Here is a 14,751-nt window from a genome sequence, read left to right as displayed (position 1 = left end):
GGGGAGCGCATCGTCGGGGCCACTCCACAGAACAGGGATCAGGGCCCTGTGTAGGGATGGGATCAAAGCCTTCAGTCACCAGCATGAAGAAGACGGCCCTGGGTCTGGAGATTTCCCTGTCTGCCACTCTTTCCTCTGCTGACCCTCCTCTGGGCCTGTGGCTGCTTCTCTGCTCTGTTGCAAGCCTGTGTTCCCTTCCTAGTTCTTCCATGTTGCAAAGCCCTGAAGCTCTTCCTTCCCTAAGCTCCTGGCTTTCCAAGAAAGCAAGTAATTGGATCTTAGCATGACACATCTAATCCGCAGCCCCAAACCCCTCCACAACCGCACGCAGGCCAAATTGTAAGCCACGGCCTCTGATGCAAACACCCAGCCTGAAGTGCTGCTCCCCTCCTCCTTACTGAGCTTAACACGGGCCTCACAGCTGGTGCCCACAGGCTATTATTTTCCACGTGTGGGAGGCAACCTCCTGACGGGACAAGGCTGTGCTGGGCACTTTTTCTCATGACCCCTTTTGTTTGCAATGCCTGTTTGTTTTAGCTTCTTAGTGACGCCTCCGAGCGCAGTGGAGGTACCCGAGTGCCTCTCGTAAAAATCCATCTCTCTTCTCCATCTGCTCACAGATAGGTGCCCACATCAAGCACCGGGTACAGGAGCTGGGGCACGGATGTGCTGCTCTGGTCACCAAGGCAGGCGCCCTGCAGTGCAGCCCCAGTGACGCCTACACCAAGAAGGAGCTCATAGAGTGTGCCCGGAGAGTCTCCGAGAAGGTGGCCTTGCTCATCCCCTCGGACTGGGGCCTGGGGCTCCCAAACCCTGCCACCTTCCCCACCCTCCTCCGACCTTCCCAGCCCTCTCCGTCCCATCTCTCAGGCACCCCCATCACCTATCCCTTTCACGGGGCCCCTACCACCGTCACCAAACCCCTCTTCTCGCCCAGGTCTCCCACGTGCTGGCTGCGCTCCAGGCCGGGAATCGTGGCACCCAGGCCTGCATCACAGCAGCCAGTGCCGTGTCCGGCATCATTGCCGACCTGGACACCACCATCATGTTTGCCACCGCCGGCACGCTCAACCGCGAGGGGGCCGAGACATTCGCTGACCACCGGTGAGGCAGGGACAGGGCCTTGTGGAGGCGGGGCCGGGGTGGGGCGGGGGCGGTGCCTGAGCAGCGCTGACTGGGCTGGGCGCTCCCTCAGGGAGGGCATCTTGAAGACGGCCAAGGTGCTGGTGGAGGACACCAAGGTCCTGGTGCAGAACGCAGCTGGGAGCCAGGAGAAGTTGGCCCAAGCTGCCCAGTCCTCCGTGGCCACCATCACCCGCCTCGCTGATGTGGTCAAGCTGGGCGCAGCCAGCCTGGGAGCCGAGGACCCTGAGACCCAGGTAGCCACCTGACATACCCAGGGGTGGCCAGGACCACTTCCTGCTCCCCATTTTCTTCCCGTAGACCAGAGTCTCTGCTCTCCCACACAGGTAGTGCTGATCAATGCCGTGAAAGACGTGGCCAAGGCCCTGGGAGACCTCATCAGCGCAACAAAGGCTGCGGCTGGCAAAGTCGGGGATGACCCTGCCGTGTGGCAGCTCAAGAACTCTGCCAAGGTCAGAGGGGATGAGAACACCTTCAGGAGGGGGAATGGATCACTGTGCTTCCTCCTGATCCTTAAGACGATCTCTCTCCCACCTCCTCTGACGTCCCCAGGTGATGGTGACCAATGTGACATCCCTGCTCAAGACCGTGAAAGCTGTGGAGGATGAGGCCACCAAAGGCACACGGGCCCTGGAGGCAACCACAGAGCACATACGGCAGGAGCTGGCGGTGAGTGCAAGTTGAGGCATCGGGGACTCGGGTCCGAGAGCAGGTCGTGCTAGGTCGTGAACCGCGCCGCACACCCACTCACAAAGGTGTCGACCCACAAGTTCCTGCTCGCTGCCCAGCAGGAGCCACGCTTGTGTCTTCCCTTCCTCCAGCTGCTCGCTCCCTAGCATTCAACACCCACCTTCTTCATCCTTCCGCCTTCTCTGGTCTCGGCGGCCTCTTAGTTGCCACATGCAGTTGCCACATGCAGAGGCCACCTCTTGGCCTTCATCATCTTCAAACATTTCCAAAGCAAACCGCTCCTTTTTTTTTTTTGTCTTTTTGCCGCTTCTTGGGCTGCTCCCACGGCATATGGAGGTTCCCAGGCTAGGGGTTGAATCGGAGCTGTAGCCACCGGCTTACACCACAGTCACAGCAACATGGGATCTGAGCCACATCTGCGACCTACACCACAGCTCACGGCAACGCTGGATCCTTAACCCACTGAGCGAGGCCAGGGATCCAACCCACAACCTCATGGTTCCTAGTCACATTCGTCAACCACTGCACCACGACGGGAACTCCAACAAGCCGCTCTTTGAAAGCCTCTCTTACTCTGGCCCTCTTGACACTGCCTCTTCTCTTGTCTCTCACATCTCTTCTGCAGTTGTCATTGAATCCCCTTCGACCTAGTAAACGTAGAGGCCTAGAGCCCTTCCCAGAATTTCACAAACCGCCTTCACACTCTGCCCTCTTCTTTGGCAAGTGTAACCACTCTCACTGCTGTCCGCTAACAAGCTGACTTCCAGTTCTGAGTTTCGTTATTTCTGAATGGCGTCAGCACGGGGCTGCAGTGCCTCCCAGCCAGCTGTCCTTCCTTCCTGATGTGCTCCGTCCCCCTGACCGTGGGGACCGCCTCCGGGTCCTGAAGCTCCCCCTCAGTCATCCTTGACTTCATGCCTTACTCGCCGTATGCAGGCCATCGCCAGGTCTGGCCAGCCACCCTCCTCCATTCTCGCTTCCTTTTCTCTCTCCTCTCTGGGCCCACTGTCAACACTGTCCCTCACTTTGACTGCTGTGCCCGCTTTCTACCTGGTCTCCCCGCCTTCAGTGTCTGTCACTTTCATCTTTCCTACTCATCTGACTTCTAAATTCATTCTTCCAACCTAGTGCTTGCTTCAGCAGCACATATACTAAAAAATTAGCATGATCCATTTTCCTTTTTTCTTTTTTTTTGTCTTTTTGCCATTTTCTTGGGCTGCTGCCGCGGCATATGGAAATCCCCAGGCTAGGGGTTGAATCGGAGCTGTAGCCGCCGGCCTACGCCAGAGCCACAGCAACGCAGGATCCGAGCTGCATCTGCGACCTACACCACAGCTCACGGCAACGCCGGATCGTTAACCCACTGAGCAAGGGCAGGGATCGAACCCGACTCATAGTTCCTAGTCGGATTCGTTAACCACTGAGCCACAACGGGAACTCCACATGAGTCATTTTTCTGACCTTGTGTTTCTACCTCTTCTTGGAGATGTCTAAATTGAAACTTGTAACTTTCTGTCTCCCAAACCTGATCCTTCCCTCGCCTTTCCGAATCTCAGTAAATGGCACCTTTTAGTAACTCAGTTCCTCAAGGCAGAAACCCAGCTTTAACCTCTTTCTCTCGCTGCCCACATCTGAGCCCATCTGCAGTCCTTTTAGTGCTCCCTCCAAATAGCTGTCATTTTCCCCTTTCCCCACCTCTGCCACTGCCTTGTCCAAACCATCATCAACTCTTAGCTGTGTTTATGTGATAGCATCTCTCTGCTCTCCTGCTTCCCCGACTCACCCCCTCTAATCCATGCTCTCCACACAGTAGCCAGCATCATCTTTTAAATATGTAGATTAGATTATGTCACTTCAGTGCTTATAACCCTTTGGTGACTGTCCTGCCCCTGGGTTAAAATCCACGCTCCTTACCATTGTCTTCCCAGCCCCAAGGCCCTGCTGACCTTCCCAGTCTGTCCTCAGGCTGCTCCCCACATCTCCCTGCCCCAGGCCCACTGCCCTCGGGGCTCCCACCCACCACAGGCCCCTGCTCTTGCTGTCTTCCAGCTTTTTTTTTTTTTTTTTTTCTTTTTCTTTTCAGGGCCGCACCTGCAGCATATGGAGGTTCCCAGGCTAGGGGTCGAATCAGAGCCACAGCCGCTGGCCTATGCCAGAGCCACAACAACATGGGATCCAAGCCTACACTGTGACCTACACTACAGCTCATGGCAACACCAGATCCTTAACCAACAGCAAGGCTAGGGATCGAACCTGCGTCCTCATGGTTCCTAGTTAGGTTTGTTAACCTCTGAGCCATGAAGGAAACTCCGTCTTCCAGCTTTTTGAACTGGCTCCTTCTAATTATTGAGGCTTCAGCTTAAAAGGCCCCCTCTTCACAGAGGCCTTCCCTGACCACCTTTCTGAAAAAGGACTTTGTTTTCATGTCTCCTCACAGCACCCTCTTTTTTTCCTCCACAGTCTAGTTTTTCTGCATGTTTACCTACTTGTCATCTGTATCCAAAACCAGAACATAAGAGTCACGAGAACAAGGACTCTGTCTACCTTATTCCCCACTGCGCCCTAGCACCTCACACAGAATCCGCCAACTCACTTATCTTCAGTGGTTTGTTGCATGAACACATACATCAAAATACTTTTATGATTTTTACATGTTACATAAAAGTATAAGGTCCTTATTCTGAGAGTCAAGGTCTCGAGAATCTTTTCCTCAGAGCACTATATTCTAGGGCATTCCTTGATGTTCCCCATTTGGCATCCTGGTTTTTCATGCTCTACCATGTACTTAAAATGGTCTCCCACAGAGTTCCCACTGTGGTGCAGTGGGATTGGCTGCATCCTGTGAGCTCTGGGTCATAGGTTCAATCCCCACCCCAGCACGGTGGGTTAAGGATCTGGCGTTGCCACAGGTGTGGCTTAGGTTGAGACTATGGCTCGGATCTGACCCCTGGCCTGGGAGCTCCATATGCCATGGGGCAGCCAAAAATTTTAAAAATTAAAAAAAATAGGAGTTCCTGTCATGGCACAGCGGAAACAAATCCGCTTGGGTTGGATCCCTGGCCTTGCTCAGTGAGTTAAGGATCTGGCATTGTCCTAAGCTGTGGTGTAAGTTGCAGACACAGCTCAGAACTGGTGTTGCTGTGGCTCTGGCATAGGCTGGCAGCTATAGCTCTGATTAGACCCCTAGCCTGGGAACCTTCATATGCCGCAGGAAGCAGCCCTAGAAAAGGCAAAAAGACCAAAAAAAAAAAAAAGAAAAAGAAAAGAAAAAGATGAGAATTACCATATCTACTTTGCAAAGCAATCATGATGATTGAAATAGATCCATGCAGTTCCCTGTGGCTCAACAGGTTAAGTATCTGGCATTGTCACTGCTGAGGCCAGGGCTACTGCTGTGATGTGGGTTTGATCCCTGGCCCAGGAACTTCTGCATGTCAGTGGTACAGCCAAAAAAAAAAAAAACAAAAAAAAAAAAACAAAACAAAAGAAGTGATGACCAGCTGCCTTCTATTATATTAGCTGTGAATGTGTGAAAGTCTCTGAGCACTTGACCTATGACAAATACTTGTTAACTGAACACGTGGATGAATGACCCAGATCGTATGAGTGCTACCTTATCTCACAGCCTCACTCACTGTGGAAGTTTTCTTCTTGTTCCACCCCAACAGGTCTTCTGTTCCCCAGAGCCACCTGCCAAGACCTCTACCCCAGAAGATTTTATCCGCATGACCAAGGGTATCACCATGGCAACAGCCAAGGCTGTTGCTGCCGGGAACTCTTGTCGCCAGGAAGATGTCATTGCCACAGCCAATCTAAGTCGTCGTGCTATTGCAGATATGCTTCGGGCTTGCAAGGTAGAAATGCTGGTGGTGAGGCAGAAGCTTGAGGCAGCTTTAGGGCGGAACATGGTAGGGGAGAAAATGCAGGGTCTTGGGGGACTGGGAACTCTTTGCGATCCTAAAGCTCACATATTACTCTGTGGTGTAGGAAGCAGCGTTCCACCCAGATGTGGCCCCTGATGTGCGGCTTCGAGCCCTGCACTATGGCCGGGAGTGTGCCAACGGCTACCTGGAACTACTGGACCACGTGCTGCTGGTAAGGCGGGAGCTGTCAACTCCTTGCACCAGCCTCCCTGAATACGCAGTCCTCTTCCCACTCAGACCCTGCTCTCCAATTTCTTGTTCAAATCTCCTCCCCGCCCCACCATCTATTCCCCAAATCTGTTTTTGTTTCCAAGTCTCCCTTTCACTGGGGCCCCGATCATTTTAGGGTCTTTGGTTCTCCCACTCAACTCTTCCTTTTCTTATCTCCTCTCTTTCCCACCTGACCTCCCCCTCGTCATCTCTTCTTTCTTCTCCTTTCATCATTCTCCTTGCTCCTTGTCAGCCGGTGAGTGACACACAGCCCCGCTGTCTTCACCACGTGTGCAGTGTGATGCCCGGAGTGCACCTCGACAGGCTGTGTGGTGTTTGAGGCTGTAGTGTGGAGTGGTCTAGGGCTGGGGTCGTGGGAGGGGTGGGGGGCCGTGGTCTGCCTTGTTTTCACAGGTCAGGGTAGAAGCTAAGATCTGATGCTCTCTGCTCCCTGCCCTCATCCTCCCCAGACCCTGCAGAAGCCAAGCCCAGAACTGAAACAGCAACTGACGGGGCACTCAAAGCGTGTGGCTGGTTCAGTCACTGAGCTCATCCAGGCTGCTGAGGCCATGAAGGGTAGGGTGACCAGGGGCAGGGAGGGGAGGGACCCCTTGTCCCAGGGAGATGTCTACTTCCTGCTTGTCTGCTCGGAGCCATCCTCTGCCCCACAGGTGCCAGGGCCCTGGTGATAGTAACCATGCTGTCCAGTGACCTCCCTGCTCTGCCTCAGCCCCTGCCTTCCCCCCCTTCATCCCACCAGGAACAGAATGGGTGGACCCAGAGGACCCCACAGTCATTGCTGAGAACGAGCTCCTGGGAGCTGCTGCTGCCATTGAGGCTGCAGCCAAAAAGCTGGAGCAGCTGAAGCCCCGGGCCAAACCCAAGGTCAGTCCTGCCCCCTCCCTCTTCCCTACCCTCAGAATGTCTCCACCTTCAGCCCCTCTTACTTTGCATCTCCCTCGCCAACCTTTGTCTCTTCCCTGCAGGAGGCAGATGAGTCCTTGAACTTTGAGGAGCAAATATTGGAAGCTGCCAAGTCTATTGCAGCAGCCACCAGTGCCCTGGTGAAGGCTGCATCAGCTGCCCAGAGGGAACTGGTGGCCCAAGGGAAGGTAGGGACTCAAGATACCCACAAGAATGAGGATAGCAGCAGCTTTGCGGTCTATGCCCGCGTTATAGCCGGTGTAGGCTCTTAGGACCTGCCAAGAGCACAGGTCTAAGCAGGCTCCCTCCTTCCTCCACAGGTGGGCGCCATTCCAGCCAATGCACTAGATGATGGGCAATGGTCCCAGGGCCTCATTTCTGCTGTGAGTGTATAATTCCCCCTAGATCCCTCTGAGCTTAAGAGACTTGAGAAGGCTGGAGAGGGGATGGACCAGGCCAGGAGGCGTATTTTAATCTAATCTCCCTGCTTTAGGCCCGGATGGTGGCTGCAGCCACCAACAATCTGTGTGAAGCAGCCAACGCAGCTGTACAAGGCCATGCCAGCCAGGAGAAGCTCATCTCATCAGCCAAGCAGGTCGCTGCCTCCACAGCCCAGCTCCTCGTGGCCTGCAAGGTCAAGGCTGACCAGGACTCTGAGGCAATGAAACGGCTTCAGGTGAGGAACCTGGACCCATCCCATTATACCTTAAGCTGTGCTGCTTTATCTTTTTTTTTTTTTTTTGTCTTTTCTAGGGCTGTACTCGCAGCATATGGAGGTTCCCAGGCTAGTGGTCCAATTGGAGCTGTTGCTCCTGGCCTGTGCCGGAGCCACAGCAACTTGGGATCCAAGCCACATCTGCAACCTACACCACAGCTCATGGCAACGCCGGATCCTTAACCCACTGAGCAAGGCCAGGGATCGAACCCGCAACCTCACAGTTCCTAGTGGGATTCGTTAACCACTGCGCCACAATGGGAACTCCGAGCTGTGCTGCTTTAAAACTGTCACCCCAAGACATGCTTTCTGTGAGGGACTTGAGGGGCTGTCTCAGCTGGGCCCCTACCTGAGTTCCCAACCTCATGCTGCCTCCTCTACCCAGGCTGCTGGCAACGCGGTGAAGCGAGCCTCGGATAACCTGGTGAAGGCGGCACAGAAGGCTGCAGCCTTTGAAGAACCAGAGAATGAGACGGTGGTGGTGAAGGAGAAGATGGTTGGGGGCATCGCCCAGGTAAGCCCTGCCCCAGACACTCTGAGGGACGCTGTCAGCAGGGCAGTCCCGAGGTCTGCACCAGTCCCAACTACCTGAAACCCTAACGCGTGTACTCACTGAACCGAGTCCCTAATCTCCACCCCTCAGATCATTGCCGCCCAGGAAGAGATGCTTCGGAAGGAACGAGAGCTGGAAGAGGCGCGGAAGAAGCTGGCGCAGATCCGGCAGCAACAGTACAAATTCCTTCCTTCAGAGCTTCGAGATGAGCACTAGGGCCGTCGCTTCTACTTAATGTGGACCCAGCCCAGAGACTGTGCCTGCCACTACCAAAGCCTTCTGGGCTGTCGGGCCCAGCCTGCCCAACCCCAGCACTCCCCAAAGTGCCTGCCAAACCCTGGGCCTGGCCCTGCCCAGTCCCGATGCACATCCCCTGTCCCTTCCCGACTCCAAGTGCCTTCATGCCCTAGGGCCCCTAAGTGCCTGCCCCTCCCCAGAGTATTAACGCTCCAAGAGTATTATTAACGCTGCTGTACCTCAGTCTGAACCTGCCAGGGCCCCAGCCCGCTCCACCCTGCCAGCAGCTTCCAGCCAGTGCCCACAGCCTCCGATCTACTCATCCCTTTTTATACTATTACCCTCACCCCCAGCTACCTGTGGGGGCCATGGAGGTGTCAGCCCCACACAAGTCATGCTCCAATAAAGGTGATTCTGCCTACAGCCTCTGCCGGGCTTCCTGAGGGGAAGGCAGAGTCTCCTCTCTGCCCGTCCACCCCCCCGCCCCCGCCCCGGGGCACTGGGGAGGAGAATGGGAGTGAGTTCCGTCACCCAGCTTGTTCTGGCTCAGAAACAGAGGTGGGCAGACTAGCGATCTGTCCCGATGCCCCTTCCTCCTACTTGCTCCCAGATCCCTAAAGTCATCCTCGTCAGGAAGTTGTCCCTCAGAAGTCATACTCCTATCATCCCTTATCTCATTAGCCAGCGCCTACGCCTCACCAAGCGTCATTCTTCTGTTGCCAGAACACCAGCTGCCACTGCTCTTTGTGGCTACCGGAGACCCTCTGTTCTTCATCACTGATCAGAGTATGCAAACAAATCCAGTCCCTGGCCAAATCCGAATTTTCAAAAGCAGCTTTGCTGAACATAATAAGCCTACAGATGCAAGTGTCTGAGCCTAAGAACTGTGGCCACAGAGTTGGCCAAGGCAGTGCACAAGCAAAAAATCCAAACTGAGGCCACCTCAAGTTCAACTGTTGGCCGGGTTGAGCACTTCTAGGTCCTCCAGACCTTGTTGCTACTCCTGCCTAGAACAGCAAAAAAGAAAAGGAACTGAAAAAGCCTGACCCAGGCAAGAGGCCGCATAGGCTGGGCCAGAGCTCCCCTAGTGGCCAGGCAGGTGCGGGCAGCGCTGTTCCAGCTGGCCTGCTAACCCGGGCGGGGGCCCTGAATGGAGGGAGTTGGTCAGAGAGCTGGGTGCTGTGTGTGCTTCCACTTCCTCCCACATTCACCCACGCTGCCATGGACTGACTACCTGGGGGTCCTCTGAGATATGCACTATTTTCATGCATGATTCTTTAACCTGCCCTGTTGCCCAGTTTGTTATTTCCTTGCATCTCCTTCCAAGTAGAACACAAACCACCCATCTGCTGCTATTCTGTCACCTTGAAGCCATGACATCTACTCCCACACCATTAAAGTGACGGAATTACTTTGTTCTCTTCAGGGCAGACCTTTAGGGGAAGTGCCAACTTCCTTCCTCCACCATCACTCCTGTCACCTGTGATTAAGTCATTCAATATTTACCTAGCCATGCCTGTGCTAAGCACTGGAAAATAGAGATGTATTATCACTCTCTGACGCAGACTGGCAACTACAGTACATACTGCTGGAGCCCGTGCACCCCACGTTCAATGTCCTACCATCGTTGAGGACCTTAGAGATTAAATCCATTTTACAACTTCCCCAAGTGGTAGTCCAGGCTGTTTTGAACTTCTCCAGCTATGAGCCCAGGGCAGCTGCTTGCTCCTGCTACCACTTCCCTGCCATATCCTCAGCAACTGGCACCAGTCACATCCCTCTCACTAGTGATGCCTCAGGGAGCCTTCTGGGGAGAGACTCAAATACCCATTAGGCCAGCAGTTCTTAAAATGTGATTGGCCCTCAGACCCCTAGGGATTCCCAAGACCCTTTTGGGGGTCCATAAGGTCACGATTATTTTCATAATAATACTAAGCATTATTTTCCTTTTTCACAGTGTCAACATTGACGCTGACAGTGCAAGAACACTGTGGGTAAACTGCCTTAGTATAAATCAGCAGTAGCCCAAACTGTACCAACAATCATCGCAGTCTTCACCACCATGCACTGGCACTTTAAGAAATCTCCCCGATGAAGCAGTAAAAAAAAAATGTTAATTTTATTAAATCTTAAAATACTTTAGTGACAAGTCTTGTCAACATTCTGTGTGATGAAACTGGGACGTATGCATAGAACACTTCTGCCGTACACTGAAGTTAACAGTGTCTCAAGAAAAGCACTCAGACGATCCTTTGAGTTGTGAGCTGAATTAGCTGCTTTTTCATGGAGCACTTTTTTTTTTTTTTTTTTTTTTTTTTTTTTTTTTGTCTTTTTAGGGCCACACATGTGGCATATGGAGGTCCCCAGGCTAGGGGTTGAATCAGCTACAGCTGTCGGCCAACATATACAGCCATAGCAATGCAGGACTTGAGCTATGTCTGCGACCTACACCACAGCTCATGGCAACACCGGATACTTAACCCTCTGAGCGAGGCCAGGGATCAAACCTGGGTCCTCATGGATGCTAGTCAGATTTGTTTCCACTGAGCCACAACAGGAACTCCTTTCATGGAAAGCATTTACTGTAAAGAATGATTGCCAGACAAACCATGGTTATCAGACTTGGGTATCTGGCAGATCTTTTCTCAAAAAGGAACAGTCTGTCACTAGTGAAAAACCTGGCAGTATTTGTTGCCAATGATATAATTCAAGCTTTCAAGTGAACATTAAAATTTTAGAAAACTTGTATCAGCTTCCCCAAACATAAAACAAACTTTTTTTTATTGAAACCATCATGATTTTTAATAATAAATAATGAAATGTGTTGATATTTAGAACATCCCACACAGCTCAGTAAGTCATTTTCCAAATGACCAACGCATGATGTTATAAATTTATCTGTGAATTGGAGCTCCTGTCGTGGCGCAGTGGAAACAAATCCAACTAGGAACCATGAGGTTGCGGGTTCGATCCTTGGCCTCACCCAGTGGGTAAAGGATCTGGCAATGTTGTGCGCTGTGGTGTAGGTGGCAGATTCAGCTTAGATCCCAAGTTGCTGTGGCTGTGGTGTAGGCCTGCAGCTGTAGCTCTGATTCAACCCCTAGCCTGGGAACCTCCATATGCCGTGGGCGCAGCCCTAAAAAGCAAAAAAAAAAAAAAAAAAAAATTATCCCTAAATATAAGATCCAACCAAAGTGCAATACCACCAATGTGTACCAAAAGGTTATTGATAGGGTTTCGAGTAAAATGGATTTTACAACTAACGCTTAAAAGAATACCATCTGGCAAGTGTTGATGTATCAAAGAAGAATATCCACAATTACCTGAAAAGGCTACAAATGCCACTGTAAACTGTAAACTGCACTGGTCCACTTATATGTGGATCAAAAGATAGCTTACTACAGTATTACATGATCCAAGGCTGGGTCAATCTAAGGAGGCAGAATTATAATACACAGGAACCTAGCATACAATGGGCTAAGTTATGACCTTTCAACTTTGCAGACCCTTGTCTTATTTAAGGGTTAACTGTATACTATTCTCCTTTCCAACTATGTGTCTGTGTGAGACTAGACTTTTTTTCACATATAGTACTTCAAACAACAAATACACAGCAACAGATAGAAAGCACAAGTAGATTTTGAGAATCCAACTGTCCTCTATCAAGCCTGATATTAAAGAAATTTGCGAAAATGTATAACTGCCATACTCTCACTAATTTGGGGAGGTGAATATAGTGACTTTTTTTCTTTTTAGGGCTGCACCTTTGGCATATGGAAGTTCCCAGGCTAGGGGCTGAAATGGAGCTACAGTTGCTGGCCTATGCCACAGCCACAGTGCAAGATCCGAGCCGCATCAGCCACCTACACCACAACTCACAGCAACACCAGATCCTTAACCCAGTGAGTGGGCCAGGAATCGAACCCACATCCTCATGGATATTAGACAGGTTCTTAACCTGCTAAGCCACAACAGGAACTCCCAGTTTCCATTTTAATATGGTGAGTATTGACAGATATTACCCACTCTACCAGAAGCTTTTTGATCTTCAAACCCTACTGTCAAGGGGTTCTAGGACCAAAGTTTGAGAATTGCCCCACCAGACCATGAGTTTCCCTAGATCCACAGAGTATCATTGTGTATCCTGAACCTGGTGCACAAAAAAAGTCACTAGCAAATGTTTATCAAATGCCAACGCTATGCTTGAGGCTATGCCAGGCACTGGGGATTTAGAATTGAAAAAGATAGCCACTCCCCTTGGCTGATAATAACTGTATCCCACGGATCCTGGGGGCAGAGCTTCAGTGCCTGCCCGCTTGCATCTTTCGCAAGCGTCCTATCCTAATAAATCTATTTCTTGCCTAAAAAAAAAAAGAAAAAAAGAAAAAGATAGGCCCTGGCATTCTGGAGAACTCACAGACCACTAGGCAAACAGGTATAACAACAGTCATAACAGGGACTATGCCGAGACAGACTGTTAGGAGCTTGCCCCAAGAATAAGCATTTATTACATGCAGAGGGTGGGAAGGGAAGAGGCTAGGGAAGCCTCCTCAGAAAAGTTGACACGGTCTGAGTCTTTACAGCCACCAGGAATCAGCCAAGGGAAGGGCATTTTAGGGATATATAACAGAATGTATAAAGCGGTAGCTTTGGTGTTCCCATGGTGGCACAACCAGATCAGCCGTGTCTCTGCAGCACCAGGACTCATGTTCAGCCCTAGCCCAGCACAGTGGGTTAAAGGATCCAGTGTTGGTGACCAAAAATGAATTAAAAAAAAAAAAATGGTGGTAACTTTTAAGAAAAGCTTGGTGATTTCTAGCTCCTGCACTTAGCTCAGTATGAATGCTACATGAAGTACAAATCTGTGTGCTGAGAGTGAGGTTGGAACTGAAAGGAGGTAGGGCTAGAGAGGTAGGCAGGTGCCAAAACAAAGGGCCTGATACACCATATTAAGAAATGTGACTTTTACTGGCAAAAGAGGGAGGGCGAAGGGAGGGGCTTTTGGAGCATCTTAGGGTCCTACTTGTACCAACTTTTTCAAAGATCTTTGTGTAACAAGGTCGAGGAGAGTTGGGGGAGTCAGGAGTTCACAACAGACCCAGGCAGGAGGTAATATAAGGAGCTGCCTGAGGAGGAGACTTCAGTGGAAGAAGCTCATTTGTAGGAGCAGAACCTACAGGATCAAGGGACTGTGGGAAGTGAGAGGTCTGGCACTGGCTACAGGGTGGATGGAAGACTCTTCCAAGAGTTTGGGGAGAACAGGGAGATGGAGTGAACACCAGCGGGCGGTGGGGCCGGTGGACCGGGAGGTGGGTGAGGAGGGGACAGAGGTCAAGTTTGTTCCATGTGTAGCATCGGTCCACTAAGCAGATCTAAATACATTTCCGCCCCCACCTCCCCTGGCCGTGGACCTATGGTTCCCACGGTTCCCACCCAGCCAGCAAAAGCCAGGCCTCCCGCCCCCCTGCCCCTGGGGAGCGAGGCTTCCTCTGCCTACCCTGGTCTCCCCTCCCCCCACCCCAAGGCGGCTCTCCACTTCCTCTCCCCTCACCCCACCCCAAGGAAAAAGCGAAAACAAACAGCCTCGCACGGGTGCCTCCGATTTCCCGACCCTAGGCCACGGCTCCCGGCTCCGGGAGCTGTTTCTGGCGGCCTCGGTCAGAGGGAACATCTCACCCCCAGCTCCAGACGCCCAGCAGCTCCGTAACTCTTGCCCTCGCCCCTGCCTTCCTTGCCCCATTCCGGCCCCGCCTCCCCACGGGAAACATCCCAAAAAAGGGCAGAAAAGAAATTTCAGCGTAAAGTTGGCCCACAGGGGAAGGGAGGAGAGTCCGCAGGGAGAAGGGGAGGAGAATGGAAGGAGAAGGGAGGGCGCACAGGGAAGCTAGGGGAAATCGGGATGGGTGGGGGTGAGTGGGGGGCGGGCGGTGGGGCCGGTGGACCGCGAGGCGGGGTGAGGAGGGGGACGGAGAGCGACTCGTCCCGGGTGGGGGTGGGGATGGGGGCGGGGAGCGCGGGTCCGGCGGGGCAGAAGTGGCCGCGGAAAATATGCGGGGCACGTGGGGGGCGGGGCGGGCTGGGCGCGGATCCGGGTTCTGCGTGCTCGGCGATGGTAGAGGAGGGGCCCTGGCTCCAGGGGCAGGGGCTGGAAGGGGAAGCGAGGGGAAGAGAGGTCAGGCCCGCCCTCGGGGGCAACAAGCCGGTCCTCGCTCCGAAGGGCTGCCGGGGCTCTGGGCTCGCCTCCTACCTCAGTTTCCCCAAGTCTCTGGTAAGACTCTCCACTATCACCACCATGTCCGTAGCAAAAACCCAGCATCTGGGACTGGGGTAAACTGAGGCACTCAAACTGCGGAGGA

The 14,751-nt window shown here is 52.6% G+C and overlaps 2 protein-coding genes across 6 annotated transcripts in view; one reads left to right on the top strand and one right to left on the bottom strand.

The window, feature by feature from the left end:
- TLN1 (talin 1) overlaps nucleotides 1-8,818 on the top strand; it is a 34,633-nt gene extending 25,815 nt beyond the window's left edge. For all 4 annotated transcript variants that reach the window (XM_021065688.2, XM_021065668.2, XM_021065699.2 and 1 more), the window contains 14 exons: nucleotides 621-767; nucleotides 938-1,104; nucleotides 1,196-1,379; nucleotides 1,470-1,595; nucleotides 1,696-1,812; nucleotides 5,502-5,687; nucleotides 5,821-5,928; nucleotides 6,437-6,542; nucleotides 6,727-6,851; nucleotides 6,953-7,078; nucleotides 7,211-7,273; nucleotides 7,384-7,566; nucleotides 7,991-8,119; nucleotides 8,249-8,818. In XM_021065688.2, the coding sequence (XP_020921347.2) occupies nucleotides 621-767; nucleotides 938-1,104; nucleotides 1,196-1,379; nucleotides 1,470-1,595; nucleotides 1,696-1,812; nucleotides 5,502-5,687; nucleotides 5,821-5,928; nucleotides 6,437-6,542; nucleotides 6,727-6,851; nucleotides 6,953-7,078; nucleotides 7,211-7,273; nucleotides 7,384-7,566; nucleotides 7,991-8,119; nucleotides 8,249-8,374 (1,893 nt within the window). In that variant the 3' untranslated portion in view covers nucleotides 8,375-8,818. The remainder of the gene's footprint in view (nucleotides 1-620; nucleotides 768-937; nucleotides 1,105-1,195; nucleotides 1,380-1,469; nucleotides 1,596-1,695; nucleotides 1,813-5,501; nucleotides 5,688-5,820; nucleotides 5,929-6,436; nucleotides 6,543-6,726; nucleotides 6,852-6,952; nucleotides 7,079-7,210; nucleotides 7,274-7,383; nucleotides 7,567-7,990; nucleotides 8,120-8,248) is intronic.
- CA9 (carbonic anhydrase 9) overlaps nucleotides 1-14,751 on the bottom strand; it is a 39,721-nt gene that overhangs the window by 9,156 nt on the left and 15,814 nt on the right. The gene's annotated exons all lie outside the window — the stretch shown is intronic.

Source organism: Sus scrofa, chromosome 1 (assembly GCF_054392235.1).
Source record: "Sus scrofa isolate SSC_HxYL_T2T_F1_AM1 chromosome 1, Sscrofa_HxYL_maternal_Yorkshire_Landrace_v2.0, whole genome shotgun sequence".
NCBI lineage: Eukaryota > Metazoa > Chordata > Mammalia > Artiodactyla > Suidae > Sus > Sus scrofa.
This window is presented reverse-complemented; position numbering and strand designations above follow the sequence as displayed.